At 39.9% G+C, this 26,982-nt stretch overlaps 1 protein-coding gene across 10 annotated transcripts in view; it reads right to left on the reverse strand.

Moving 5' to 3' along the window:
* Window positions 1-26,982, reverse strand: part of SATB1 (SATB homeobox 1) — a 97,836-nt gene that overhangs the window by 35,760 nt on the left and 35,094 nt on the right. For all 10 annotated transcript variants that reach the window (XM_064490988.1, XM_064490972.1, XM_064490974.1 and 7 more), the window contains exons 6-8: window positions 13,196-13,307; window positions 10,367-10,821; window positions 2,665-2,877 (exon numbers count right to left, since the gene is read on the reverse strand). In XM_064490988.1, coding sequence (XP_064347058.1) covers window positions 2,665-2,877; window positions 10,367-10,821; window positions 13,196-13,307 — 780 coding nt within the window. The remainder of the gene's footprint in view (window positions 1-2,664; window positions 2,878-10,366; window positions 10,822-13,195; window positions 13,308-26,982) is intronic.

The raw sequence follows: 26,982 nt of genomic DNA on the forward strand, positions 1-26,982 counted from the left end.
TCACAGAGACTCCTCTCTGGCTAAAGATAAAATTAAGAAAGACAAAACTTTGCAGTCTGTTTCTGTAACTGCAGTCTCACCCTTTTCCCCCTTTCACTCCAGTCATTAGTAAATTAGCGTGTTAAACCTTACCTGTGATACACTGGTTCCAGCCTAAGCATTTTACTTCGACTGCTGCAAAACGGTGCTGGCTCAGCTGCTCTCTAACTCATTTTTCCAAATCCCAAGTACTCGTCTTACATTGATAATACGTCTCATACCTTAAAAATTTCCTAAAACTCTATTCACTGAGTCAGTGTCAAAGGGTAAAAGGTGAACAAACTCTGTGAGGGTGATGTTAAGTCACGGAAGGGGATTCTCAATGAGGGCGCACAAGACACCCTGAAGATTTAAATGACGGCGGTGAAATAAAATTATTCACACCTATCAGATGATCATTTCAGAATTTGGTTAGATGGCCAAGAATACTGTGTTAATGGAAATTTTTTTCCTTCGAAAGAGCTTCAGTAAGAAGCGACACTATCTATGGACTTAATACGTCCATCAATGATTAAATAACCACCCCAACCAAAGGTGTGGTCTCAACTCTGCTTGAGAACACACATACACAGCTGAAGGTGGCTCAACCAGTTAATCAGTAATTCAGGCTAAAATAAATTCTATTTTCTATCCCAACGTGTCAGCATATAGTCTTTAGACATACACATAAGAAAGCAACCCAAGAATATCTTAATAGTATACAAAAATAAATATGAATTAAGAATTAATGTAACTTTGGCTAAAGAAAAAAAACCTGATGGGTAAAGACAGCAGAATCACATGCGGAAAACAAATAAAAACATTAAAGTCCTAGAAAAATTAGAAAACAAAAACTATATTAAGAAACTACTATACTAAGTCAAATATTTGGATAGACTTAAAAAAAAAAAGAGCTCAATGCTTAAATTCATACTGGTCTTAACCAAGCCATTCTTTTGTTAGTATTGCAGACTAAGTGATAAGTAAAAGGATTCTGCCTAGAGGGCTTCCAGTGAGGACTGTAGCAGCAAAATGAACTAAGGATGCCGTGAACTCTAAACGCCACAACTAAGTGGTCTAAGCGTCAGATCAAGTCCAAAGCACCTTACCTTCTGTTTCATCACTCTCACAAAAGTCATATATGTAAGTAAAGAGCTCCTCCCTCTTTTTTGTAAGAACTATTTCATCCAAGGCTTGACAAATCAAATTCAATGAGCATGTGAATGTGGGCAGGTGGGTGTGTATGCATGGATACAGACGCCATTTTTTTCTGCTGGAGAAACGTGACTTTCTCACAGTTACAGCCATGACTGCCTGACAGTTTGCTCTGATAGACACCAAGACCAAATTGATTTTCACTGAATAAAATGGAGAAAGTGGACTTTTGTGATGTTTCTAAAAAATAATCATTTCAGGACAGTACACTATGCAGTTTAAGACCCTCAACAAGTGGCTGTATGTTATGCCAATTCCTTATTTAAAATGAGTATCTGTGGCAGTTTCATTTTTAGTGTTGAATGAGCGTTTCCTCTCTTTCTATACTTGGAAATGGATGGTTATTTTTTTAACTACTGATGAAATTAACATTAGGATATAATTTCATTATGACATTATGTTACATAAATACTTAAAATTTGTATTCCATATTCACTTTTCATCCAGTTTTTGCTGACCTTACTTTTAAGAGTTGCACATGCCACAAATTAAATGGTGCAAGAAATAAATCTGCTTATGGATTTCAAGGCTAAACCACTGTCAATCTTTTATCTGATAGCTGTACTGAAAATTAACTTCTTTTGAATTCTTTGAGGCTACCTTTTAAACTTGATTAAAAAAAAAACAATACAGATGCGTACACACAAAATTACCTGGAAGGTGACTTTTGCCCTTTCTAAAAAGTGCAAAAATTTGGAAAATAGAAAATGTGCCCATTTCTGGGAATACAGATGGAATTCCTTATCAGCCCCATTTAAAGCTGCTTTCAAGGATTGTATTAAACTTAATTATGAAAGATTACAAACGAGATGGTATGTAATTGGGACCAGCTGCAGTTCTTATCGGAAAGGGTAAATACAAATGGAATTATTTATTTTTATTTATTTACTATTCAAATGGTGGATCTAAAACTCGGAGGGATAAAACTGACTTCATTACATTTTTTTCCCTATTGAGTTGAAAATACTTCTTTACTTAACACTTTCTTTTCTTATGTAGGAGATAGCCTATAATGAAAAAGAATATGAAAAGGAATACATGTATGTATATAGCTGAATCACTATGCTGTACACCAGAAACTAACACAACATTGTAAGCCAACTATACTTCAAAAAAAAAAAAAAAAAAAAAGAGACAAATATCTCATGTAAAGATGACTTTTCAACCCCAAAGAACCCCCAAAATAAGCAACACAAAGCAATTTTTCCCCCTCTATCTAAATCAGTAGTTTTTTTTATACCAGAATGAGTAATTTGCGACCCAAATGTCCTCAAGCAGTCTATGAGCTACTTTTTTTTTTTTTTTTTTTTTTTTGGTAAACCCCTATCCATCTATCTTTCTAATACCTTGTCGAGATTCTCCCTTGGACATTTTTTTTTTTTTTTTAAACCAAAAGCAGAAAGAAAAGTGAGAAGGAAAAAGAGACTTCACCTGGGGAGGGCGGCTGGGCGGTGTGCTTATCAGTGGGGCAGGACCCATCGCCGAGGCTGCGTTCAAGCTCCTTTCCCTCTCATCCTGGTAAATTCGATCTCTTTCCGCTTCCGGTAACTGCAAGAAGTTCTGCATAGCCCGAAGGTTTACCAGCAAAGACTGGGATGCGGTCTTGGGGTCCTCTTCCTTTCGAAGGATTTCTGAAAGCAAGCCCTGCGGGGGACGAAAGGCACAGGGTGAGCGTGCGCCCCGCTCTGCCCTGCCCGAGTCCGCGGTCCTTGCCTTTCCTCCTCCACTCTGCTCAGAAAATGAACCGGCCGGAGCACCCACTCCACGTAGGAATATATTAGTTACAACTGAAATGGTAGAGAAGAGAGCCTCAATTGTATTCCTAATGTTATTAAGCCTCCGCTGTACATATAACATCAACTGAAACTGCCTAATTGGTCTCCCTCCTTTGAGTCGCTTAACTTGCCATGAAATCTTTCACGGAGAGAGGACTGAGGGAAGTTAGGAATAAATGAAATGCTCCTACTACAACAGCGCCGAACTGTATAGTCTGCAAGCTGCCCAGACAAAGCCAGTAGAATGCCAACAGCCCCATATGTAAAGATATCCAGCCATTTCTAGAGAAGCAGGATTTATAAAGGAAATACTAGAAAATGGATTGCAACATATTAGGAAAGAGAATATTACTAGGGCATCGTCTAAGATTTATGCGACGCTTTCACGGGCAATATTTTAAGTTATTCCTTGGTTTTCAAATGATTTTTCAGTCATTTGATTGATATGGTTTTCAAATGAGTTGAGGACAGGAGATTCTATTTACTGCTTAAGAAAACTATACTGACTACCCTAATGATTCTAAATACCATCTTCCTATCCAGGATACCTCTGGGTGACAGGTTGAAATTTTGAACTTAAGAAGCCAGCCTTTCAATTTGAAATACACAACCCCTTTGCCACATTGCAAAAATCCATCTTAGTATGCTAGGAAAAGAATGTCAAATTACATAATAATCAGATTTCTCGAGAAATACACATTTTTATTAGTGATAAAGAAATTCACAAACCGTGAGTAAACTCCTTTATGGTGTTCCTCCCCAAATAACAGAGTATTGTCAATGTCAACTACTTTAATTTTTGGAGAAATGCTTTAAAAAAAAAAAAAAGGGTGGTTTTCCACATTTTTGTTTAAGGGATTATATACGGGATTATATGAAATACAGGGATTAGAAACATTTTCTCTCCATTTGATTAGAGCTGAGCAGCCCTGACCTCTTCCAGCCGCACATGAAGCGATGCCTGGCATGCCAAGCCATGTCTGCTTCCCACATTTCAGCTCGTCACACAAGAGCTCAGAATAAAATGTCAAGATCTCCAAATAATCTGCAAATTTCACTTTCTCATAACCCTGCAGAAATGGTGACACGATACATTTGGGGAAAGGAGGTTAAGTGTTCTGACAAAATAATCGAGCCCCAGGTTATACCATTGCGGTTTTTCAATGGTTTTCTAGAAGTTGCCAACCTGGTTTCATCCCCAATTCCTCTGGGAGAGTGTATCCTACTGCCCCAATAGAACAGTTGGGTATAGACAATATAAAAGCACTATCCACTTTAAAAATGGTCTATGGGCTGCTATTAAAAAAGAACTTCCAATAGGCTCAGGGGGCTTAAGCGTACACTTTAGTCTATCACTTGTGTCTATGCAAATGAGACCCAAACCTTTGGTTTCACCCTAAGAAACGCTATTGAAGGATGAAGGGTACATGTCCTTCCATTCATAACACTGACAAGTACCACTGCAACCATGTTTACACAAGAGCACAACATCCAGTCAATTTAACTAAAATTCAGTCAGACTAAAAGGCAGTCAATCATCCAGCTATTTAATTCGCACAAGGCCAGCGAATCAGACTGTGTTTTCAAAGTATCACGTTGGAACCGAAAAACCCAGGTCTCCAAAACAATGTTGGAAAACAGGTGGGAAAAAATAACCCTTGCTCTCCACTCTTCCCCACTAAATGGGGATAAAAAGTTTAAAAGGTATTAAAAGATGGACTTGGCAAAGCAATATATCTTAATTATACAGAAAGATGTAGAAACATCCGGTACACCTAAATACAATGTTATAAATTCCTTGGGTAGAATGATCCGTCATCCCAGCAAGATGCCTGCCACATAGGTGTTTGATAAATATTTACTAAATGGATTACATATATTCAGACCATAGAAGGAGAAAATTACAAATGGGTGACAAACCTAAGGATGAGATATACTACCCCTGGGAAAAGTCTATTGGTAATTATTAATTTGCTCAAGGTGAGCCTTCAGTGAGAAGTTATGTGGCACTCTCTACGATGTTTGTTTATCCAGACTAAATTGTTCCATAATTGAAAAAAAAAATACTTCAAGTCAAAAGAGATCCTGTAAACACTTAGGATGTTATCATATTTGGGAAATTTGAAGTTAGGCATTCAGAAATCTCCAATAACAAAATATCATCTTTCTGTTAGGAATGTTTCCGAGACAGCAGGGAACTACAGTGAGAAAGCCAGCATGTGAAAAAATACACAATAACATCAAGTCTTGCTAACATGAGTCATTCCTGTATGGCTTAAAGGAAAAGACAGCAGGCCACCTGGGGGGAGGATTTAGAAATTTCTCTCCCCATATTTTGATGTTGGCATGACTTCCCATTTGAGCATATAAAATGTTTTCAGGGCAAAACATTTTATTTCCACTTAATTATTCTAACTAAAGCAAGTGCAGTTTTTTTTTTTTCTGCCTGGAATATGTTGAAAGTCTGGAGTGATATTTCAAACCCTGGAACACTCAGGCAGCCGGTGTAGACAGTCTCAGGTGTTTTACAAACCTTTGGGGTTTTTCTTTTTCTTTCTTTCTTTTTTTTTTTTCTTGGCCCAGGCTTTCAATGAGGGGAGTGCCCCCTGGTGGAAATGCTTGAAAATATTATTAGAAAATGTCCTGATTAGAAAGTGTTAATTACTTACAAAAAAAAAAAAAAGTGATCACCTGAGAAAATTCTGGATGCAAAATGACTGCCATTAGAATCTGGATGCAGAAATGCATGTTTTGGTCCTATTCTGGTTGCTGTTACTTGAGTAGCCACATTTATGGATTCAAGATGCCCATGGCTCTTGTCTCGCATTTCCACATGGTTGAAAATACAGTTAGGACTTGCCAAGTTAGGTCAAGGTCATGTGTAGTAATCCCCCATGGTGCATAGTAAGAGGGATGTCTTACCAAAAACTCTTCTTCATGATAAAAGATAATACATCAAGCTTGTCAAGTACCATACTTGGCTATGGCGGACACACTAGGACTAAAATGAATCACTACTGTGCACCACAGGGACATAACACAGTTGCTGAATGAAATGGAGCAAAATCATTAGTCCTTCTTGTTTCTGCAAAGAACTTGAGAATTGGTCCGTTATGTAAAGTTACCAGCACCTCACGGACATTGATTTTTTGGGGAATGAGAAGCTGCTTTTTGTTGTGCGTCACATCTTCAAATCATTCAATATTTGCTCTGACCCCTTGAAAACATAAAATCAGTCTGCACGGTCGTTACACAGTGATTGTGAGCATTCTAATTTTTCCAGTTAAAGAGTGAACTTGCAGGTGAATTCCTAAACTTTTTTTTTTCTTTTTACATTCCAGAAAGAGTTTACAAGTAAAATTCATTAGTAATTGTAATAGAAAGAAAAAACCTTCAGTAAGTATTATCAGCACTTCCAAAAGCTAATTATGAATTCTTTAAAACGGCAGATAAGTGAAAGAGACTGCCAATCTGAACAAAAAAGCCAGTTTGGCCTCTAGTTTGTCTCCTCTTTGAACATCATCACTGATTCAAATAGATTTTATCAGCTTCGTGGCACTTCAAAGCCCTCCACAGGAAAATACGATTTGATAAAACCTCCCCCTAAAAATAAAACATGGAGAATATTAATATTCTTCAAGACTACCTGCCTCTGTTGTTGGGTGAATTTCTAATCACATGTCCAGGTGGAAGGCTACTTTCAAACTCCACCCACTACCTTGGACTCAGGCCAAATAAGTTATAAGCAGACACATTTATCTCTGTCGTTTGCGAGGCCAAACGAGAGCTGTCACGTCGGGGTAATAGCACCTTTTTACCTTTTATTCAATAGTGATATGGATAGTAGACTTTTCTTAAATTACACTGTGAAGAATTATAGGGACACAGGAGCGATTTCTGTTATACTTAAGCAGGCAAATTTCTCTCCACCACATAATTTACAGAACTCAAATTCAATAAAACATTACATGATGGTCCATTACTGTTATCAGTTTTGAATAATCCATCTTCATTCTTTATTTTACTGGAAAATGAAGTGTGCCAAAGACCAGGAGGGGGGGAGGAAAAAAAGGGAAAAAGGCAGAGAATGGGATCAGAGTTAAACTCTGGGTTTTATTAAAAAAAAAAAAAAAGCACTAAAGAATATAGTTTCTTCTATCACAACCTTTAAATAGCAATAATACAGAGAAGTGAACTGAAAAGTATAAATCTAGAGGCTTCGGCAATTAATGTGAGCCATAGGTTTCCATTAAAAAGACATCAAGTAGGCATAACTGAATGAATGACATATGCTAAAAGCTGGTACCTTCAGTAGCAATTAAAGAACATATACCCATCAATTTAGAAAGGGAAAGAGTCCTTAAAACAAGTAATTCTACTAGGAGTTCAGGATTAACAGACAGACACTATTGTATATAAAACAGATAAACAACAAGGACCTACTGTATAGCATGGGGAACTATATTCAATTTCTTGTAATGGCCTATAATGGAAAAGAATTTGAAAACATATGTATATATACGTATGTATATGTATAGCTGAATTGCTTTGCTGTACAGCTGAAACTAACATTGTAAATCAACTACACTTCATTAAAAAGAAAATTTTAAAAAACCCAAGTAATTATATAAATTTCATCACAAATTTTCAGAAAAGGTAGACTTTTTTATTTTTTTAATAGTGATAAGTGAACGTCTTAAGAGAGGGGTTTGTTTTAATTTAGGAGACCCAATTAGGATGATGAGAAAATTCTCTAATTAAGAGTTAAAACATGAAACCCAGGATTTTAATGTCAATGGCTAAATGGCTAAAATATTCTCAACTCACACCAGCATTATCTGTTATATGAATGTTTTGATACTCTGTTTATAGGGTCCCAACGTCTTTATCCGATCATATCACAGAATTCTGCATTTGTATGTACATATTTTACATTTTTTTTTAAACTTGGAGCTGGAATTGCACATTGTAGTAAGTGCACACAAATGTGTGATGTGCAGTATAACTCCGCAGAGCTCCCGCTCTATACATATGCATTAGCATGCGTATTTTCGTCCTCCACACTCACACCATACACTCTCGCGCTGCACCTGCTTTTATTGAAATGCATACACTTTGAAATAAACACACTACATGCATTCATATGAATGTGTAATCATTAAGATAAATGCAGCTGTGCGTGTGCGCGTGCGCGGTGTTTAAGTGTGACCACCGGAAAGACACGCATGGCTTGCATGTCCCAAAGCAAATTCCCCAAAAGTGAACACTTAAATATACATAGAAATTGACTCTCATTGAAATCAAACAGCCTCAGATACGGTCCAATAACCGCTTTAACTGAGGAGTACCGATTACCAATAGGAAGGTGTAAAATCAGACCCCTCTGCCACCCGGGGATCCCAGTAATTTTTCGGTAACGACTCTTTCTAATAAAGAGACCAGTAACAAGCAGGACTTCATTCTCCTCTCACCCTCAAAAAGAACATGAAGTCACCATTTTCGATGTTAACCACAGAGATGACTATCTTTTTGGAGAGATTAATATGGTACAAAAAGACAGAGAGCTCTGGCTTTTTTTCCAGTAACAAATCCTATTGGTATCTGTGGACTCCGTCCATGTGCTAACCCAAGGAGAACAAATGGTCACTTTCCTGGGGAAAGTCTGGACCTTACAGCCCCAGAGAAGACAGAATGCACTGATGGGGGCTGACCTCACCCTTTTCTCCTTCAGCTGGACCCTCTTCACCATATAAAACATGCCCTCCTTGGTGCTTTAACAAAGAACAATTTGCTCAATTTCCAAAGTGCTTATCGGTAAGTCATTTGTGTCCAAGTCAATGCTGTCTTCGTGGGCTTTCAATCCAACTCAACAAGCATCTCATTGAACTTTTATGCAGAGGCCTGTCTGTTTTTTTGCACTACTGGTCGTTACTGCTATTTACGAAAATAAAGAATGCCCCAGAAACAGAAGCCTCTAGAAGGTTGACTTGATACATTCATTGGTTCGTTTTTTAAAAATAATGACCCACCCCCAACCGAATGGAGCTGTCATATTAAATTTACCAGCAAATTAATAAAGACATTTTTAGCTTGTAAAAATATACAACTAGGTAAAACCATACAATTTTAACATGAGACCTAACACTGCAACCGCCCTGTTAAAATCAGACAAATGATGCACAAAAAAACAGTGAAAGAAACGGAACACAAACACTGAGTTAAAGGCTTTGTAAGGCCTCCTAACTTTCAATCCAGTAAGGCAAGCCAAAAATAAGTCACAGCTGGGACTCTCCTAGGTCTGGAAACTCTGCCAGCAAGGAATTAATACTAGATATTTTTGTACCGGGATTTTATTCTTATAATCACGTAATAAACAAAATAACTTAAATATGAAGGGAAAGTATGAGTCAGGCCAAAAAAAAAAAATTGACAAAAGAAAGAAGAGCGGCAAAACAAGAAAGTTAAAAGGACATCATGTCCTCATTCTAATCAAAGTTACATGTTCTGCTGGTTTTTTTTTTTTTTTTTTTGGTGTGCGTGTGTGCCTAGGCCCCAGATAAACACCATATATATCATACCAGTTTCCAAAAAAGGTTTAAAAAAATCCTCTCATTCACAGTTTAATAGAATGAATTCATTTCGGGCTTTTCAACTATCTTTATCAGAGGCCTTCCCATGGGTATCACCCTTTCTCCACATTCTGCTAAACAGCACCCATGCTGATCATATCTTCACAGGAATTTGCCCTGGAGGACAAAGGTGGGAACACAGGGGATTTATGCAGATCTCAGTGACATGTCTCCAGCTAAGGCCTCCAAGGTTAAACCTACCCCAGGGCCTGTGGTAAATAGTTGGACTAAAACACCAAATTCACCTCCATTCATTTCTGTCTCTGGCTGCTATGGTCCGCAAAGCCTAAAATATTTACTGTCTGGCCTGCTACAGAAGAGGTCTTCGGATCCCTGGTCTCAGAAAGACAGAGAGCAGGCTAGAGCCTGGGGTCCTACCAATGGCCTCGATGAAGTCATGCAACTGTTCAGTCCGCTACTACCAACAGTCCATGATTCCATTATGTAAAAGTGTCAGTTTAGAGTATTTTCGATATTTATTCTTTCAAGGTTCCTGAATCAGAAGCCGTCTATCCACAGCTCTCTCTTGGGAGAGGAGCCCCCGTTTCTGATAGGGAAAGGAGTGATCAAATTTAGGCACCTCTCCCAGGAAAAGACAACACAATCACAGGGAGAGAAGGAGAAAATGTGAGTAGAGAATCAAAGAATAAATATTAGTATAGCTGGGATTAAAGAAGAAAGAGAAAGAGAGAGGAGAACCATTTCCAAATTGAGCAAAACAAAACTGACCTGAGTTCTGTTAAAAGCCACACGTGCAAATACTGCCTGGGAGATTCCTGCTCGTTTCAGTTCATCGCGTACCCACTGGTAGATTTCGGAAGACACCTCTGTGTTGGTTGAAACCTGTTGCTCCAAAGGCTTATTCATAGATCGACTGACGGGGGGAGGGTGGTTCAAGTATTGTTGGTTTAAGGACTGCTGGGCGAGAAGTCTGTTCACTGCGTACTGCTGGTTTAGCAGCTGGGCCATCACCAGCTGCTGGTTGACCAGTTGAGGACTAATGGGCGTTGACACAAGCCCAGGGTGCAGGTTCGGAAGCGGGGTCCGGACAGAGGGCTGGCTGCCGTGGGAGAGCTGCGCGGGGGACGGGGGCTGCTCCGCCGTGTTCCCTGGGACCGGCTGCTGGCCGAAGCTGACGTGGTTGGCACCTTGCTGGGACAGTTCAGAAAGACTATCCATTTCGACTAAAGTGGATAAAAAGCAAAATCATGTTAAGCCAATGGTGACCCGCTTTGATAAAGATCTCCCATCATTCCCTGCAAGGAGACAGCCGGCACACGGGGCACACCACAGATCCAACTAAACCCAGAACATTCCAGGCTGGAACCCCACTGTCTGTCTTTTGACTTCCCTCTTCTGCACCTTTCCACCAACTTTCAAAAAGTGGGATGACACTTTTTGGTCTCATTTTAGAAGGCAGTTTAGGTTGAAGGCATGAAATCAATTATTTTCAAATTCTATGTGACTAGTTTTGGGGTCAAACTATTATTCACTCTTACTTATCACCCCAAAGAGGCTTATAAAGCAATGTTTATTTTAAAGTAACTTCTAGAAGAACACTATTTGCTTAATGGTAATTAGGAGTGGGTGGGGCTAAGAAAAGTCCATAGGCAAACTTAAGAAAAAAGAAATACACCCGTATTTTCTCCTAATACATATTAACTTTCACTATTCTAGGCAAAAGGTTTGAAAGAAAAAAAGAGGACATAAATGTTATTTATGTTAAATTTTAACCTAGCCATGAATATATAAAAAGCAATCAATATAATAAATAATAAAAGTGGGTCATGATGATAAGTAATGATAACAAAGTGCATATTGAACACTGTGTTGAGTATCTTATATATCCTGTGTCACGTAATTCTAACCATCCTGTTAGACGGCAGGGATGTCCGCAAATATTTCTTAGAATGAAGCAAATGATTTATTGTACTGCAAGCCGGTGTACCCAGTATTGCCAAGACCCAAATGTTTCTTGAAGAAGTTATGGCTATCACCAGATGCCAAAGACAATCTCTCAAGGAAGGGGTGGGGAGTCAGTTCTGGCACAATGGTGATACTGTCACGATTTTGCAATTTACAACCAGCCACCCAGGCTGGATATGTCTCCCCGGGCTATATCTTGCAAGTGGATGGACTGAGAGTGAGCAGTCAGTATGCCAAACACTTTGCTGTTACAAGGAGGAGGCTGGTTTGATGCTCTCGACTGGAAAGATTGAGGATGGGAAACAGGTGAGTCTTTCCAAATAGTACACCGTGCTTTCCATGTATGGACTCCGGGTAAATTTCAATCATCATTTCTCTTTTCATTATATATTCAGGCTTTTATATTTAGAGGAACTGATTGCTATAGTCACTGAGATGTGCAAAATATAACTAAGAATTGGGGAAGAAACCTTCCCTTTCTACCAGTGATACCAGCCCAAGTGGGCCATTCAGAGGGAATAGTAATTCAAGCAATTATTCCAAAAATGATGCATTGTCTTCATTACAGCTCTAAGCTATAAAAGGCAGAGAATCTGTTTTGGTAGATGGATGGTTTTGCTTCAAATATTAAAAGCTAAAACATGCTCAAAATTCAGGTTCTCTTGCCTCTTAAAATCTTAAGGAAAAGTTAATATTGTTGCTTTATTAAAGGAATGTCATGGCAGGAAACAGAAACAGATTTAAAACAGGACATAATGCTATGCATATTAAATGTCCCACTCCTATATTATTTTAAAGATATTTTATTTGGAAGGTACCAGTATGTGAAAGAAAACCTTAATAGAAAATTAAAACATTAACCTTAATCACAGTGTTTGCTTTTATGAACACTAACGAACTCAACAGGGAGAAAATGTCATAATCTAAATGCTCAGGTACAACACACAACTTTTATCTGTCATTGCACACTGCAGATAATTTTAATGTATTTCCTGCGTAACAAATATTGACCTAAAGTTACATTTTGAGATAGGACGCCATGTTGGCATGCAAAGTTTAGAAATGACGCAATGGTTCTCTGGGTAAGGATGGTGACAGGATGCTCAGACCTCCCCCCACCAAAAAAAAAAGGGAAAAAAAGGATGTTCACCCTTGTACCTACCAAGGGGGCAGCTCTAACAGTCCCTTGAGCCCAACTCTGGGGACTATAAACACTATTTAATTTCCTTAAAACTTGGGTGGAAAACTAGGCACCCTCCCCGTCTCTTAAACAAAAATCCCAAAACATAAAAGCATGATTTCTCTCTGAGAGGAACCACAGCCAATATTCATTATTCAAGGCCAGGTTAGGTCTTCACTGAGATGTTAAAAAATGACAGCTCCTCTCCCCTCGCCTGGATCTCCGGCAAGTCTGACAACCAAGTCAGTTGGGCTGATTTAAACACAAACATTTATGGAATTTCATTATCTCATTAGACTCAGACCCACTCCCCACCAGCAAAGAAAGATTTTAAATGGATCTCTAATTGGGCAATCACAAGACCTGGCTTTCGGTGTGACTTTGATCACCGCTCCCACCCCCCAATGACAAGTAATGGTACAGAGCCACCCCGGGCAGGGATTTCTGCTTACCCATCATATCTTTTGTCTTCTTGAAATGTTTGTACCACCTTCCAAATTCTTGACATTTTGCTGCTGAGACATTTGCATAGTAAGTGCTGTTCACAATGGAAGAAATCATACTCTGCATGGAGAAGGGGGGGAAACATTTGTAATACATCGAAACGCAAGGCAGGACACAGAAATGAATTCGATGGTGGGAATGTATTTTTTTTTTCCACATCAACTGAGTACCCATACCTTTTTTGTTTCACACTTTAGCCTAAAGCCTCGACTTCTTAAAATTCATAAAGTGGACCATCCAGTGCTTATTTCAGTAGAAAGCAACAGCCCACGGAGACTGGTATAAAGCTATCACACCCACAGACTCTGCCCTTGAATTTAAGGGACCTCCATCAATGTTGGCTACTCCTGGGCTGACGAACTTTCACCGATCCCGATAAATCCGAATACTTGAAGGTGACTTTCTGAACGCAATTCAGAAATAAATGACACTTTGTGGTTTAGAGTCTGGGCTCTCCATCCTTGCAACTCCCAGTATGGCCCAGGGACCAGCACTTTTGGCATCACCTGGGAGCTTATCAGAGATGCAGAGCAGTGGACCCTCCCGCGGACAGTCACTCAGTACCTGCATTTTTTCAGGTCCCCCTGGGGATCTGCGTGCACATTAGAGTTTGGGAACCACCACTTGTTCTTTCCACTCTTATTATTTGGGTTTCAACTAGAGCCAAACTAGCACTGTTCAAAGGCTGACTGACCACACTGAAGGAGAAACAAACTATTCACAGAGAACCTCCAGCAGAAGGAAAAAAACAAAAGCAAAAAAAACTAGGCTGCCATCTTACTGCTGGCTTCACGTAGAGTAAAGCTTGGGCTCTGAATTTCCAACTACCCCTACAATTTTTAAATATATGCATTTCATGGTAACTGATGTCTCAAGGACACCACACACACACACACACACACACAAAAAGCAAATGACTTATTTTGTCACATGTCTGCATCCTTTTTCTAACAAAAGCCTGAAAAACAGAGTTGACAGTTTAACATATACAAATGAAGAAAGACAATGATTTTTGATGTATTACTAGTTTGCTGGTTTTCTAAAACTCATTTTCTTCCCAGCGAATTTTGGTACCGATAATTTCAGTGACTCAATCACGGTTATTTTTAACCACAACACTCATATCCTCTAGTAGCGGCTAAATTAATTTCCAATTGAGTCGCAGGAATAATTAGACTTTGCAGCACCAATCCATCCTCCACTCCTCTGTATAGAAACTGGAGAACTGACATTTCAGACTTCAGTTAGACTATGGTGAGACAGTTTACAGAAGGCAGCCTTGTTTGGGAGGCCGGTGAACAACCGAAAAAGCCAGTCTGGGGACAAAAGTATTTTTATAGCAGTATCTTCTTTAAGCGACTTCTCAGGTAAAGCCCTCCTTGTGGTTCCCACAGATTTTCCTGATATCCGTGATCAGTGTTAACTTCATAACATGCACACATTCCTGTTATATGTAAACCCTGGAGATCTTTGAAGAACTTCCAGGGAAGGGTAAGCTGGGGGTGCATTATTTATGTAAAACACGGCTCGCTCTCCTAAGAGGCACTGGGCTATCTTTTTTTCTCGACATGTCCTACTTTATAGTCATTTTCACATTTTATTTCCCTAAAAAGACATTTTTCATGGGCTCGTGATGCTTCGCCATTAATCCAGGAGCGTGCAGTTTTACTAAAAGCATCCTTCCCGTCCAAAGTCCAAAAAGATACTTAGCAAGGTTGCCAAAGCCTGAGCCAGAAGATCACCCGATCTGGTTAACAATCTGTCAGCTTCAATCACACTTACTCTATTGTAATGACGGATCAATAAAGTCAGACGCTAATAAAACTAGTGAGAATGCTGATGAATCACCGTCGATTCTGCAAATGGGCGACAGACAGCCCACAGTCTTCTACTTTGGTCCAATTAAAAAAATTATTACACTTCAATATAGACGTGCTGGAAGATTCTTAAACATTCATATTACAGTACATGGAAATTCTGATGTAGCTGATGTCCTTTTCAGAAATGGATGACACATCTAAATTTTGCTGACAAACGTCCAGGCTACTGGAGTTTGCCCGCTGTTCTGTCTATGAGATTTGCTCTTTGCCTCATACCTACTATGTGCCCGGCTGTACCAGGGATGCAAAGAAGGGTAAGACACAGCCTCTGCCAACAAGAAGTTTACTATTAGGAAGAGACATGTAAACAGATCATTTCAACCTAATGGGATTCAGTAGACCAACAGTGGAAAATATATGGTGGGGGGGGGGGGAGGAGAAAAAATACATCATGTGTGTGGGGAAAAAATTCTAGAATATTTTTATACAACGGGAGCCCATATGTAACAGTGCTACGCAGTTCATTATTATCCATGTGTGGAAAATAATACCCATATGTGCGTGATCATCAAAGCTCCCTTCTGCCTTTGTTTAACCCTAAATTGGTAGGCTCTGTCCTTAAGTGACTTTTTGGATGCTTTCCCCTCTGTCAAGTAGGGTGTGCTTAGGGAACTCGGATTAATGTAAATATTAGCCCAAGCAAGACACAAATCAAAAGGCTAATCCATGGGTTATGACGCATGCCAAAGCAGCATTCAAGGTTCTCTATCTTCCTGTGCTTTCAGGGGGCTGGGAAATATTCCATAATTCAGGTAACTTGGGGTCAACTCTGTTTTTACTGGAATAATACGCAGTGATCTGTCTCACGACTCAACTGCGCAGACAGCCACCGCACGAGACTTTTTTCCCCCTCGTGGTAAAATCCCTCCTGAAGGCTCTGGGGTGGCACCTGACTAGTGCTATGAGGTTCAAGGGCAGGGAAGAGAGATTTCAGACTTTTGTGGAGCACATGGTATTTGAAAGACCGTATTCAGTGGTGTATCTTCAATTTGGAAAATCATAAAGAACCACTTATTGTTTTGATAACACCAATAGCAGAAAGTCAAGTGTGATGGGATTTTCCTGCACGGTAAAGACAGACCAGAGGGCGGGGCGGGGGGGGGGAGGTAGACAAAGATCCACGTTTTTAAGGGGGGAGGCTTAGGATTCTTCTATCAATCAAAAGGAAACACTGGTTTAAAGACCAGTAGCTAAAAACACTACTCTGTACACTGTGAGTCCCTGCAGGTCTGGGGCCCTGTGTTCCTTTCCAGCCCAAATGCCTGGTGTGTCTTAAGCACACACTAAATATTCATTTGATGAAGCAGAATTGGCTAAATCTGCATTCAAGTCCAAGATGGGTCGCACACTGGTACTGCGACCTCAGTCAAATGAATCAACTACCATCGCGATCCCCGGTCCTAAATGGGACCTGAACAGCGGCGCGGACCTCATGGGTTGTCCTGAGCATCCATTCATACAGGTGTTTCTCCCCCCTCCCCCAACTCATTCAGCATCTACCTACCAAACTCCTATGTGCCAAGCACTGGACAAGTCACTAGAAAAATAATGCCTTGAAGACACATACTATCTACACTTGGGCAGACAACAGACAAAATAACCAATGTGATGCAATTAGCACCCAGCCTGGAACTTCCTTAAGCTTGGACTTAAGGGAAGTTAATTACCATGACAGCCCTCCGTCTCCCTCCTCACTGGCTTTTGTTATACGACCACCTTTCAGACCAGTTGGAAGACTTTGCTTTAAACAACAAAAGAGTCTCAGATAAAATCTTCAAATGATGTCTTTTAAGTCCAGTAAATTTCCTTAGGAAAAACAAAGAGTATACAAATTAAATTATTAAATTATAAGTCAGGTCCAGGGATAGCAAGAGGAGACACCAACAAAAAAAAAAGTATTTCCATTTGGTTCAATATTCCAATTTGGTGGTGTCTTCTGAAGCTGGCCTGCACCTGGTAACTGACTCCCCTGACTTGGAGGGGTGACCCACGCCCTCTCCCATGTCTAGGTAACAGCTGCTCACCCTTTCGGGTACAGTTTCAGTGGGGACTCCTGCAAGGCCTTTCCCGATGGCCCAAACGTCCTGTACAGAGCACCTGCCAATGCTGTTTATTTTCTACTAGGTGGTGAGACTTGGGTCTTATTTCTGTGTAGCCGGGACTCATCACAGGTCTGGGCACATATTTGGTGATCAGTAAAAGGTCACTGAAATAAGTCGTGCCTGCAGGCTACCAGAAAATCCTCCTCTCACTCCTGTTTTCTATCAAGGTCAAAGGTGATGGCAGCTTAATTGTCACGTGAATCTTTTAAAATCCATCACTTTTAGCTGTCAAGAGAGAACTCAGAGTCTGAGGAACCTTTGTTCTTTCATTTGTAAGAGATTCCTTCCCATGCTTTTTAAGCTCCATCCACACAGATGTCTCAGAAATCAGCGCTCAGTGCTGACGCTACCCCGGTTCTCCCGGTGTCTATTTATACAAGCTTCTCCAAAGCACCGGGAAAAGGGCACGATCTGCACCACGAATCTTCCTAGTCAGTGGCCGGTCGTGTAAAAGCATCCACGTTCAGGGAAGGAAACAATCAGGCTGAAAAAAACTCCTCCGGTTTAAAGCCCAAGTTCAAAAGCTACAGCGTAACCCCCACCAATGACGAGGTCCCCAGCCACCAGCGTCGGGAGACACAATTTGGAAGTCAGCAGACATTGGCTGTGACGTGCTTGCTAACACCAGGGTGACACAATCTTCCCCTCGAGGGGCCAGGTTGTAAGCTTTCCTAAGAGCCATAAAGCACATGTCTGCGCCCGGTGAGGAGTTCTGGCTTTCTCTGAGAGTCTGCTGAAGTTCCGATCTAAAAGAACGCCATCTTCACAGAAGCCCCGGTACTCTAGAATCGTACCATCTGCCACCGGCTGGGCTTCCTTTTCAGCCAAATACATTATTTATAACCTTTCTAATTGTGAAAAGGTAAGGGTGGAATTTTCCTAAAGCCCCGACTTCGAGCTGGTTAGAACATTCTGAACCTTAGCTCTGAAACACAGCAGGGCTGTACATCTGAAAAACAAAATACACATCCCCCCAAAAAAAAACCCCACAAGGAGTTGGTTGAGGTTACATCATTTTTCAAAAGATTATATTCTTTCAAACCCCTGCTAGAATATGACACGAATTGGAGGGCTGTATTTATAACACACTTAGACACTGAGGGGAGATAGTTTTATTTTTCTACTTGGTCATCTTTGCAGCCAATGAAGACTTTGGGGAGAGGGGAAGCCTTCTGAAAAATACGTTCGTCAACTGGGAGAAGACAGGGATCTGATTACCCTTCAAATTGCTTTGTTGTGCCTTTAACAACAACCAAAAAAAAAAAAAAAAAAAAAAAACCCACCCCAAAACAATGCTAATCAGGTTATTCAATCATTTAAACCAAAACTGTTCATGCTTTTCTGCCAAATCAACCAACCACAGCAAAATCTGTTATCTCTGACTGCTCAGCTTCCAGTCAAAAAACAGTTAACCCCCACTATACCAAAAGTTTTCCAAAATACCCTCAAAGCGCTGCGAGCATGCAGAGAATAAAGGGAAAGCCCTGTCATCTTTAAAGGGTAACTGGAGTGCTGTACCATATTTGCATATTACAATATACTCTAATAAACTAAACAGCCTGTCCCAGAAGCCAGCAGCTCCCTAGCTTTCCTGTGATCTCCATACGGGCTTTCTGTGCACAATTTTTTTCCCCCTCCACAAAGAGGACTGTGATATCATGACCCAAACTTACTAAAGACTTGCTGATGGTTTAGCACAGGTGGATGTAGGTACCAAGAGCATCTCCGAAATGGGTGGTTCACCCACGTTTAAAGCTTTCAGGCTCCATCAGCAGAGAGGCCAAAAGCTACCACATCTTATTTACACAATTATCTAAATACGATTAAACAGCTGATGGACAAATATTAAACTGGAAAATGTATAGTCATTTCAGCTTAATGTAATCCTCTTTCTGTAAACACCCAAGATGATTTTTTTTCAACCAGAACAGTCCTGACATCTCATAAGCCTAAGGGTGAATAGCAAGAGATTGTTTTTGATAGTTATAAATATTCAAAAGACATGCAGACCATCTGCTTTCATAATACAGGTAAAGCAAGACTAAAATGGTGACTGCTGTATAAAAATGATTCTTTTAACAAAGTCTTCCTCTCCTAGAAAACTATAAAGACAGATGTCAAAAACTGTTTACACAGAGCAATCAGGAGCGTGCAAAATGTAATATTCCTTTTACACACAGTGCTTGCTAAAGAGATTTTTTTTTCTTTTTCTTCCCATCTGTGTGTTGCAACACATTTCTACAAGTTAAAAACATTTTTTTTCAAACAGAGATCTCATGAATACCCAAAAACATGCTATCTGGTTTCTGAATGCTAATTAATTTCAACTAAGGAATCTGAATCTCTTCTTCTGTAGGAAGGGATGTATGTTTTGAATCGAATACTCCAGAGACAGCAAGGGAAATAATCTTGCACACATTTAATTCTGCAAGGCGATCTTTCATGGTTTCACCTTGTTTGTAATACACAGCACTTAGGTCCATGTTTTAAATGAAAGCATATCACTGCTAATGCCTTTGGCGTAAAGTCTAAAATAATTGTTTTCTGAGATAAGTGTCCACGTGTGCAAAATGTATATACAGAAACCTTTAACTTCTCAGGCGACGCAGAGTGATGGTTTATAAAACCCAGCAGTTAATTTTCAGGGCTGGAACACTAATCTTGACAGTAACCTTTTTATGTATTATATTAATGGCATAGAGACATTAAGCACCTTTTTATAATTTTCAATAAAATGAGCATTTACTGAACAATCTGTCAAACTGCTGGCTCTCTATTCCCTTACATTTTTATCTTTTGAGCAGTACAACTCCACACACACTAATGACACTCCCCTTTCTCCAGGTCCTGTCTGCCTATGGCCTGAATTTTCACAGCGGGGGTTTTTATGTGCGTGGTGGAGAACTCCAAGGTCAAACTTTAACTTCAGAGCAAATGGAATCAGCCCCATATTCAAATACTATCTCATGGTTCTCAGCACATGAAGTTTTCTTTAAATCCCAAAGGATATCAAATTCTACAAACAAGCTCTAAAAAACATCATAGGAGATGGTGACATGGAATGAACTTGGTGAAAATTCACAGGTAGACCCTATCGGGTACTAGGCGGGGGTGCCAAGAAGGGAGGGAAACGGGCTTCAATTTATGGGAAGCAAATGGCAGGACCTCTGGGTGTAATATTCTGTTTGTGATGTTAGCTTACGTTCCCCAGATCTTTCCCTCCGGATCCTCTATTGCCTTCTAAGCTATTCTCTGGGGAGACACAACTGGGGCATATTCGAAATCTCAATTTGTTAAGGAGAGACTAATCACTTCTAAATTTTACTTAAACTCCAGTTGTCATCATTGTGGTTCTTGCCATCTTGATCAACCCCAGTGCCTGCAAACAGCATCTTCACACCAAGCAATCCTTGTGTTGTGCTAAAAACAGAAACTGGGGACAGAGCCCCAAAGGTCTACGAAAGCAAGCAGAAAGAGAACCCATCCAATTCTGCCTGAATTCTCTTATCACATTTCCTAAAGATGACATTGCGATCATTTTGAAGCACAGAAATTTCATTTAATGATTGAAATATCCAATTTGTAATTTTAAAAGAAAACGCTGGTTCGCAGTTCACGTGGCTTTGCCACATAATTAAAGGAATTTTATATAAAGCCCGGAGAGTATCTTTTGACCAGATTCTCTATTCTGTCTTTTTGTTTGAGAACCCGTATAGATCGTTCTTACTATTCTGAAACCTTCTCATTCAAACTAATTGACTATGCTGGCTTAAATTAGAAAATATTTGTTAAAAAGTGTATTATTACGAAGGGCATGTAACATTTCAAATTAATTGCACATAGAGGCTTACGTTTGCTCATCTGCAATATGAAGGGAAATGAACTAGAAAATCTCCAAGGTCCTTTCTAACAGCTTGAAGACTCTATGAGATCTGTGTGTATTCCCCAACAGAGGTCCTACAGGGTCTTCAGTGACTAAAGGAGCTGCAACTGTAATACGTACCATCCACTCACTGTGCAAACATCCCCCACTACAGTTTTATTTTTTAAGAAGGTTAAAGTCCCTTGGTATCTTGCTTATAATATGATTATTAAAAATATACTCCCTATTATTGAATTAAACGTTATGCTACTCCAAATAGAATTTTCACAAGTTTTTCATTAGGTAAATCTAAATCGAATGAGCCTTATTTGATTTTATAGCAAAAACTGTTTCCTAAGATTCTAAACCTCCTGCATTCTCTACCAACTTGCACATTTGGGGAATGCGGGATTCTTCTTTCTCTGCTGGCCCTTGCGTGGTTAGAGCTCCCATTCTCTCTGGAGATTAAAATTTCTAGTATCTGTACTTAGAAATAGCAGGAAAAGACATCAAATTTGTAGTAAATTCCAGAGGTCCTAAATAAGTCATTTTGAAAAATGTTAAGGCACCGAGTGAAAAAAAAAAAAGAACTAGTTTGAACAATCAGCCCATTTTTCCAAAAGTAAGTACTAGAATTAGGCTGTGACTCTTCAGATTTTATATTCCTTCTCTGCACGCCTTCCTTACATGAACGCTGTTAGATTTTAAGTCACATTGCCTAAAAATGGGGGGGGGGGGAAGTAAGCTTGGTTTTTAGTTTTTTATAGGGCCAAAGACTTTCCTTGGGAATTTCATGAAACTTACGAAAGCTCTCTCCACATACATCCTGCCCCAAGAGACTCGTAACTTCCGGGTCTGCACAAACTCTTGGGAGCCTGTTGCAGGGTCTACGGATCCAAGATTTCATAGGAGACTGAAGGCTAAATCATACCCCTGATTTCTGTATTTTATTAGTTGTTAGTCAAGATTTCCCATGTCTACTAAATAAATATAAACCAATGTAACTTCTGAATGAGGTCAGAGAGAAAGATCAAGGTAATGTGGCTCATCTCTGTCAATGTTATGAAAATGCCAGTATACTGGTGATCAGCTCTTTGGGAGTTAGGGCGAAATGGTCAATCTGTGCTGGATGGATGGGCTGGCCGCCACGAAGTCCCAAGCCCCGTCCATCACTGGAGGCGTGGGCTCCAGGCTGAGCTGGTGCTCCTGCGGGAGGTGGGACAAAGGCTCTGAGGCTTTGTTCTGGAATGGCTGAACAGTTATCTACATTTGCAGCTCTCTCTAAACCCAGGTGACTCTGGACCTGTACACAGCTGACTTTTACACATTATATGTTTACAGCCCCAAACGGAGCCTCCACTGCCAAATGTGGACTTTGGACCCTCAAATGAAGAACGGACACTGTGAACTAACATGGGGTGGTACTGACTGTTAGCATTTCCATGTTGGCAGTACCAACATCTTGGTCTAGAAATCATTTGACTTTGCTATTGAAATTTCCCCCCTTTATATATATATATATATTTTTTTTTCAAATGAGAAACAGACAAATGGAACTAACAGTAAAAAAGTGTGGATCTCAAATATAACACAATGGAGAAAAAATGAAAACTATGAGCGACGCTGAAATACACACCTGATTATAGAAGAAAAACTTAAAATGTTTACTGAATTGTGTTGTTAAATTGTGCTTAACAGTGATGTATAATTAGGTCTCTTAGGGCATTTTTTAGCTCTTTGGGTCCTTTTTTCAGATCTTTGGGTCCAAGACTACTGTTCTGCTTACAAACATAATTTTATCCATATATTTAAGAACATCACAATATAAGCAAAACTATGGGACAGCTTGGATTATCAGTAGGGGTTCTTAGAGAAAAATGCAGAAGTAATTTGCTCTTGGGTTACATAAATTAAAAATTCAGAATTAAGCATAATAGGGAAAATATTTTGTAAAGTAGGATATTCTAAATAAGACTATAGATAAAACACTACAAAGAAAACTACTGACATAGTTTACTGGTTCATGAAATAGATGTGATGAAAACGCTACAAGGCTATCTCGGCTTGACAGGTATTCCTGAGATCCTCCTGTGTGCCAGATCCATGACTGTGATGGTGAATAAAACTTAGCCCCTCTGTGGCTGTCAATTACTCACGTAGAGGACACAGTCTGTCCACAGATAATTACAGAACAATGTGGAAACTGCTATGGGGCTGTATAAAGGGAGGGGACAGAGCCTTGGGTGTGGGGAGCAGGGGTGAGGGTGAAGGAAAGAGCACTAGGGAAAACTCACATCCAGATGACAGTCCCAGGAGGTTTCTTTTCCCTCCCCGACACTGTCCCATCTAAGTTATCATATCTGCTTAACTTGCAAATGTGCTTATTTAAAGCATCATGCTTGCCTGAGTCTTCCCTCACTTCCATTTTAAGATACATGATTCTAAGGACCCGACTAAAAGCGCTCCTTCAAGGTGAGGACAAGTTATAAAACGTTTCTTTAATTTTTTTCACAAATGAAAAGTTCTTGGTTGTTTCCATACAAACTCACGCTTGCATAGAAATCTTCTACGTAGCAACAAAGTTTCTGAGACCCACAAGTGCGATGCCAAACTCTCAACCCCCCACGTTTTAGAAAAACAACCCATGTTATTGCACACTTTAGAACTGAGCACTGTTCTCAATGCTTTACAAGGATTCACTCATGTAATTCTCATAACAATCCTGAAAAATCAGTACTGTTACCTTTCTGCTTTAGAGATGAGGAAACTGAGGCACAGAGTCACTTGCCTGAATTTACAGAGCCGTGACGGCACAGCTCACTTTCTAGACTCCTATGGAATGAACGCTCTGAGCGCATTAATTATGGGGTGGCAACAAGCAGTAACACACACAGACTCCCACAAAGGGGGAGAGAACACAACTGCTAATGAAATAAATCTAAAAAATAGTTTCATTAAGAAATAAAGTGAAATCAAGCTCTGTCCTATGCCAGAATAACCCAGGAGTGTCACTACATGTTGGGAAATCTCTACTGTGACATTTCATAGCGTTAGTACTTGTTCTTGTTAGCTCCACATTGTTTAACTGCAGAGGAATAAACGCTGGATTGACAGTAAACTGGGACAAGTCTGGGACAGTCGGGTGGTACCCAGTGATGAAATACCCTGTCTTGTCATCTGGAAAAGAAGAGTGATCTCAACTGGTGCTAACAAGGAAAGTGCTAATCGCTCTTAACTTTCAACACGTAATCTGGTTTGCATAAAATTTAACCTCTGCGTAAACCAAGTTAGAGTTGCTTTTTTTTTTTAAACGGGAAAATAGTGCCGTACAAGAGAATAGCTTTTGGAAAAGAAGAAAGGAAAGAAAAAGATCACGGCTAAAGAGGATAGGGTTTTAGAGTAAGAATGAGAGAAAGGAAAGAGACTTTGAAAGGAAGTCAGCCACCTCCTTTGTAACCTTCTGAACTGCCCATAATACCACAGCATATTAGAACACAATACAATCTTATAACGCCCTTCATGCAGGAATCCCAGGGTGCTTTACAATCATTATGAGTTAAAATTAAAACTGAAGCACATACAATTCCTAATAGAATCGTTTTAAAAATGCTAAACAGAACAAATAACTTTTAAGTCTAGATTTAAAAGTCCCAACAGCCAGAGCGTTCCTTACTTCAATTGGCAGTGAGCTGTGAGGCCCCGCTGAAGCTCTCTCCTGTTACGTTAAAGGCTCTCTTATGTTTTTTTAATACTCAGAGCACCTTACGATCAAGCAGTTTCCAAAGAAAGAGGGGGGAAAAATTGGGTGCGTGTATCTGTTTGTCTTGATTATCCCGAATTTAGGGTTTTCTGTTTGTTTATGAGTTTCTTGGGGGCCCCTGTCTGACATGAAATAAAACAGGTTTAAAAACCAAATTCAGATAAAGCCCAACTTGAAATTTCAGTAGTAAATTTCAAAAAAAAAGACACTCAAAAAGCACTTTAAAACTAGCTCTGTTTTAGCAAGAAAATCTGATTGATTAGCCTGAGTTGGTTAACTTTAAAAGAAAAAAAAAAAATTAGAAAAGAGCATTTAAGAGGCTTTCTCTCAGGCCATTCCTACTCCTGAGCCTTGGCTGTATTTATTATTCTGCAAATCAGAAAAAAAAAAAATAGGGGAGGTGCATTCATGATATGGTAATTTTCCTTGCATTAGTGATTCTGAGGTCAAAGGAAACTTGTTCAGCTCTGAAACAAAGCATAGGTAAAAAATCTATTAAGTGAAAATGAAGTACTTACACACTGTTAAGCACTCTCTAAATTGGCATGGCTTAAACTCGTCTGTGTGACTATAGTGAAAAGATAGGCCATAAAATATTTGAGATCAATCCGTTGTAAGATAGATGCTTTATTAAGTTTGGCTTTTTGGATGAATGTATCTGAAAGGTTACAGGAAACTGACATCAAGCTACAGTAAAATCCTTATGTATCTAAATCGGCTGAAAATGAGCCTGAGAGAGGAGATGTAAAAAGAAAAACTCGCAGCCTGGAGGACACGTCTATTGTAGATTCTGTGTGGGATATTACTAACCCAGGACAGACATCTCACTGTCTAATTTGATGTTTTGTTTTGTTTCGTTTTGCGGGGAGGTAATTAGGTTTATTTGTTTATGCACATTTTTTAACGGAGGTACTGGGGCTTGAACCCAGGACCTTGCCCACGCTAAGCACGCGCTCTACCACGGAGCTATACCCTCCCCCTCTACGGTCTAATTCGAGAAAGAGGTACTAGAGTGAAGCAATAACCGGTTCAAAAAAGGAGACAGGAAAAAGCACTGGGTGCAACTTGAGCAAGTCACACCTCTACCCACGTAGAACTGGTTGACCAGCTCGCCATTACTGCAACTGCTGAGAGCGGCAATAAAACCCAATTAGTATCAAGTGCTTCCGTGCCTGGCAAAGCAGATACTCATAGCCTCGGACTCCCATGGGCGTGGGGTACGAACTGGGGAAAGTTGTGCAATTTCAAACAGGAAAGAAGAGTTCCTCTGTGGAGCTTTTCCTCAAAATACACGATGTTAATTACAACAAGATTGACAGTATTATACCAGGAAGGGGCAGGTACAAAATCCTCCAAGCACAGCTCCAACAGGAACCTGTGTTTCTCAACGGGGCTGCCAGTTATCAACTCGTTCGTCACATCAAGCCAGTGGACAACTAAGCTCTACACTCCCAAACAGACTTAAAGAACTGCCCGCTGTTTCCCGTGCAGACGTCTAACACTGCTGTGGGGGCGCAAATAAAAAGGGCCATTAGCTCAGCCATACCCACCGATCCAGACGTGAGGACGGGGGGAAGTGACGGTCCCACAGCTGGTAGTCAAATCTTCTGGAACCCCCCACAAATCCAGACTACCCCAGATGTCAGCCCCTGTGGTCTAAATCACCCTCACGTGCTCTAATTTAGGAGCATGCAACAATGGTTTTTTTTTTTTTTTTTAAAGTAAAATTTCTGTTTTTTCTTTTAACGGAGGTACTGGGGATTGAACCCAGGACCTTGTGCATGTTAAGCATGCGCTCTACCCCAGAGCTATCCCCACCCACCCCCAGAAGTGATGGTATTTCTAAAGCAAGTCAATGTAAGAATGACAATATCAAAATTACAAAAACAAAAGACGTTAAACATTTCAGCGGTGAGAATAAATAGAAATGGAGAACAGTAAGTTGCAGAGAAATGTAAGTATTTGATAAAATGTCAAATTAACTAGAGAAAGGCTTAAAAATAAGCACTCTACCCATCTAGCCAAGAATACTTGGTTAAATTCACAGGGTCTGGGTGTGAATTCTTGCCCCTTTGCTTTACCAGCCACATAACCATGGGACTCAAACATTCCATAGCTCAGGGTCCTCAGC

The sequence above is a fragment of the Camelus dromedarius genome, chromosome 2, assembly GCF_036321535.1.
Source record: "Camelus dromedarius isolate mCamDro1 chromosome 2, mCamDro1.pat, whole genome shotgun sequence".
Lineage (NCBI taxonomy): Eukaryota > Metazoa > Chordata > Mammalia > Artiodactyla > Camelidae > Camelus > Camelus dromedarius.